The following is a 5,056-nucleotide window of genomic DNA, read 5'->3' as shown; positions in this document are numbered from 1 at the left end:
CCGTGGATGACATTCACTAAGTACCAGGGAGTATTCATTAGTCATTAGAGTGTTCCCCGTGACATCCAAAAAACTGATATCACACTAGGTGCCTGAGGCCATTTTCATATCGATGTAGCGAGTTTGATCCTGCGGAAGCAATTCGCGTGACACTCCTGTCTGTGAGCTCCACCTGGACCAAACCTGGACTCCGAGTGCGATGTCGGCGAGCCATTCGAGCATTCACGGTGCAACAGACGATGAGGAAAAGACGACCGCGAACATAGTGTGCTTATTGTAATTCACGAAACAATACGCCTCGCCCCCGAAGGTAAACGGAACACTTGTTGGTATAATCAGAAAGAAATATATACATCAATGGTCTAAAATACAACATATCTGCCAAGAAAATATTAACGAGGTAGTATCCAAATAATTTACTCTAGAATCCTCGGCTCGGCCCCTCGAAGGTTCTGTAACCTCCTCCATTGTAGCCACCTCCATAGCCACCACGAGCCTGTCCGCCATTCTGGTTTCCATAACCCATGTAACTGCCGCTGTTGTCTTGTCCTCCTGAACCACCATAGCCACCTCGGCTTGCCTGCCACCGTAGCCCCCGTACCACTGTTCGCTGTCCACCATACCCTCCACTGCTGCCACCGTACCCACCAGAGTAGCCTCCACGGCCATACGGTTGATGAGCGGTTAATAAGGACGTAGAACCTCCATACCCGGAACTACCGTCACGAGAGGGCCGCCACGGGGAGGACCACCGCGGTTTGGTAGCATTCCACGCGAGGGAGGGGCACTCCTCGAGGGGGTGGACCACCACGCGACTGACCAGAATAACCATACCATAGTTGAATTGGTGGCGTCCACTGGAGCCATAGCCTCCGAATCCTTGCTGGGGCCCTTGATGTACGGTGTTCGAGACTGAGTGGTGGTGTACGAGGAGACGTATGACGTCGGAGTTTGCGATTGGCCATGGATGCTGCCATACCCATGTCCGTTGTTGTAAGAGCCGTTCTGATACCACCTCGTCCGCGACCGCCGCGATCCATACCGCCCCCTCTGCCATGTCCTCGGCCCCTCCGAGCTAGATCCTCGCCAGTGAGCTGTCTCGCAGGTTTATAACCTGGAAGAAACATCGATCGATGGGGAGAGAGTTGCTTTGGGAAGAAGTATAACGCGGAGAGACAACGATCATTTTTGATATCTTGCAGGTTCGTGGAACTCAAGGGGAGTAATACGTCGAGCCAGGTAAACAATCGGGGTTTGGTAAACACTACCGCTAATGCCCTTGGACAGGTTGGTAGGCATGGGTTGGGGCTGAGTATTGTAGTCAGTAACAAAACGGCTCTGGTCGAATTGACGGCATACCTCTTTCTCCTTGCGCTTACCATACAATCCCTCGAAGAATGGATATTTGAATGTTCATCAGCGACAAATATGACAGTTTGACCCCAGCTATTTCTTCGGCCTCATCCTCAGTGAGCTTAGGTAGTGCTCGGCCATGGCATCTAATAACCTTTTCTCGTCTATGAAAGGCAAGAGAGCAACACCTTGCCAGACATCTTCTTCCCATTCATATCGATCTGGAAAGTCGATGGGTAGAAATCATGAATCGGAGATTCTTCGTTTGTCATGAGATCGTGGAAGACTTCAGGTATGTGCTTGCGACTGACGATACTGGTGAGCTACGTAGCAAAATTATTACTCAATGTGGACGTACCTAGCAGGGGGAAAAACACCCATAAGTTGCTCGTACGGTTTGAATGGCTGTCCGAGAGTAAAGTCGATTTGCATGTTTTCCAAACCTTCGAAGTCCGACGCGAAAGGTGCAAAATGATATGGATAATACCATTGCCATGAGGGGTTCTACTACCGAGTCAGCAAATAAAGGCGAATCGGCGGACGGAGCTCACCCCTTGACAGTAGTAATGCAGAACCCACGCGATACCTTCTACATAGTGCTTTGTTAGCCTTTGCACAGCAGAGTCAGCCAGTTTGTGCAGAAATCGATAACAAAAGTGCCCACTTTCTACGAAATCATTATCATTTTCTGATATGCCAAACTTTTGCTGATAGTATCGCTTCTTATACCCGGGTTCATACAATCTGAGGAAATGTTATTCACAGCATTGGATAATTTCACAGCTTTTTCATACCTCACGTTATCGGCCTGCTCAACTGAGCCATCGGCCTGACTACCAGGGCGTAAGACGCATCTTCGTTATCTTCAGACGACTCCTCATCAATGCCAGCCACGTCATCGGTATCCTCTCCCTCGATATCTTCGAGCTTCCGCTTGACACCAGCGACAGGTGTTACAGGCTCATCAGCTGGAAGGTTACAGGATCATTGGGCTCGACATCCATGTCACCAGCCCCATCATCGACAAATTCAAGTGCTGATGAAGCATTCCCAAACTCGGAATATCTCCGCCATCCATAAGCTCAGCGTCTGTTTTGGGTGGAGGAGTAGGAACAACCGGCTCAGGTTTAGGAGCAGAAGCACTTTGTTTCACAGGAATGAGTCCAGATAGCTCAGCCTTGAGCATCTCTGCAGCACTCATGTTCGCCATCCGTATAGCAGCTCGATTGGCAACTACATCACGATTCGAACCAGCCAGTGCTTGCGCTGAAACTGGAGCGACTTCAAGAGACTGAGCATTACGCGGCGCTCCGAGACCAATAGAGTCGGCCTTGGCAGCAAAAGCATTATCTGCACGTTGAGGAAGAGATGATAATGATGTAGTGGATGCAGTCAGACCAAGTTTCGCAGACGGAACGGCGAACTGAATATCGCCTGGCGTTCTCTCCAGACTCAGACTTTTCAATCTATGACGTTTCGCCTCTGATCTTGGCGTTGCTCAGCTGAGATATGGTAAGTTTCTAAGGCGTTGACGGATCACATCATAGATACTCACTCTCTTGTCGCTTACGGAAATCTCATCTTCTCGTCGTGCCAGTCCCTCTAATATAATCTGCACACGACTAAGCACTAGTTGACCGTGGTTCGTCAGATATCCACCCATTCTGGGCAACTCCATCTTCCAGATCCTCAAGAGAGTATCAATCGCTCCTTCGCGAATCTCAAGTGACGGCAAATGCGGCAAGAAATCGTTGCCGACAAAGAATATCAGTAACACCCAGTCATCAATAGCCTGTTCCAAATCAAAAGGGAAGGGCGTATTGTTCACATTCAACTCGGATTCCAGATACTCGCGCAGAATGGCGATATCGAGGAAAATGAACGGTTTTTTTTCCGGTGGAGGAGGCTTTTCAATCTCTGATTTCAGTGCTGTACATTGAGCGGCATAGTGACCTTCTTGTCCACACATTCGGCACCCGGAACCTTTGTCCTGGCAAATACATCTTCCCGCAGTACTCGGAAATATGGTTCATGGGTCGCGAGGGCGAGCATGATGAAATCAGCATCCTGAACATACGGTCAATAACACAGAACACGATAGCGGGAAATCACTGGCAACCCACCAAACCATAAATTACGTGTCGAGTATTAGGCTCATGACCGGGATTTGTGCGTTGTCTGCGTATGAAGTCCATAATCTTATGCTCTCCTTCTCCAGGCACACTTGCATCCGAGATAATGACTTGCAGCTATACCAGAAATGAGTCAGAAGGATTCCTAGAAAATGTTCACTACGTACGTCTTTCCACCCTGGATCGGCATTCATCTTCTCCACAACCCAGTACCGTAGCGATGCTGTTAAAAGGTTCATAAACGGCGTACCGGGTGTGATAGCGTTAGAGTCCCAAGATTCCTTCTTTTTCTCGTCATCAGTAATAATTTTACCCATAGCTGCAATGATGAAATCGGTCAGAAACACAGCATAGATTGGCTCTGAGAACGACGTACCTTCCCACTCAGCGACAGCAAGTTTATGAGCTTCCGCCTTGTCTTTTGCTACTTGAGCAGTCCTGAACCGTCTACCTCGCTGTTCATTCATCTTGGCACGAGGTGCAACGCCATCTAATTGCACACTGCAGTAAGTTCGTGGTATGAGACAACATAAATGTAAAGCGCACCAATAGCCATGAAAAGAAGTTTGCGCGGCCGTACCATGTTAACCACTCTGTTAGTGTATTTGAAAATTTCAAGCATCATTTCCTCCTCCGTTTCGGGAGCCGGCTGCGGAACGAGTCAGGGAGTAAAGCAAATTTATAGAACGAAGTATGCGTACTTTGCCCTCGGGATGAGTACAAGGATGAACCTTTGTGCGTACGGATGGTCAGCACGAAAAACGTATTTACTACTATCACTCACGATACCGTTCATATCCAGGTATAAGCTGTCGAATTCCTCACCATTGGGGTTAGGTTGTGTGATGTCAACGGAAAGTTTGATAGGATCTCCAGCTGCATCGAGAACTTCCTCCTCAGCTTCAATGACAGATGATACTGGTAGCTGTTAGCCAAGCAAATACCAGTTAAGCACCGGTTGCTCACCAATTTTCGGATATTTCTTGCTCAACCAACGGAACAGTGCGGGAATGCCCTATAAACAAGGTCAATGAAAGCCCAATTTGCATGTTTTAGAGAACATACCATATTACCGTAATTCCGATATAAACGAAGATTATAATGTGATCGTCCACGAGCAAGGACTCTAGCGCGCCGACTGCCACAACAAAGCAAAGTGATGGTCGTGAGAATATACGCTGATGTAATTATGTGTGAGCCGGGACACCATTTGTCCAACCATGCGATGCTGGAATCATCCGATGCTTCAAGGCACTATATCGCCGTAATTTTTGCGCGCGTGCTATTGATCTTGACGAAGCTGGCGAACGGGATATTTATAAAATTAATATTCTCGAAGGCATGACAATGGCGAAGCAAGCATGGTATGCTGTCACGTCCGAAACCATCAAACATTGTTGGGATCACACTGACATTCAAGTGTAAGTCATCTTTTGACCTCATTTTTTTGGGTGCTCAAGTCTATCACAGTGATCCAACGACTAACGCTGACACACGGCCTCACACGGATCCACTTGCGTGGAACATCGTCCACAAATTCGCAACTACCGAAATGTCCCTTCCCAATACGG

The 5,056-nt window shown here is 48.1% G+C and overlaps 1 protein-coding gene across 1 annotated transcript; it reads right to left on the bottom strand.

The window, feature by feature from the left end:
* Positions 1-421: 421 nt before the first annotated feature.
* Positions 422-4,553, bottom strand: HD556DRAFT_1434781 (5'-3 exoribonuclease; the record flags this gene model as incomplete). The annotated part of the gene is made up of 21 exons (XM_041305364.1): positions 422-790; positions 821-891; positions 980-1,195; positions 1,230-1,389; positions 1,542-1,659; positions 1,712-1,857; positions 1,905-1,952; positions 2,025-2,075; positions 2,191-2,321; positions 2,497-2,795; positions 2,827-2,855; positions 2,909-3,282; positions 3,321-3,420; positions 3,477-3,602; positions 3,653-3,804; positions 3,862-3,975; positions 4,032-4,134; positions 4,187-4,216; positions 4,270-4,403; positions 4,452-4,500; positions 4,551-4,553. 21 exons carry the CDS (start codon positions 4,551-4,553, stop codon positions 422-424), a joined length of 2,823 nt encoding a protein of 940 aa, XP_041153781.1.
* Positions 4,554-5,056: the final 503 nt, after the last annotated feature.

This window comes from Suillus plorans, assembly GCF_016647745.1.
Source record: "Suillus plorans strain S12 chromosome Unknown HD556scaffold_94, whole genome shotgun sequence".
Classification (NCBI taxonomy): Eukaryota; Fungi; Basidiomycota; class Agaricomycetes; order Boletales; family Suillaceae; genus Suillus; species Suillus plorans.
The sequence above is the reverse complement of the archived record's forward strand: the minus strand, read 5'-3'. Positions and strand labels throughout refer to the sequence as shown.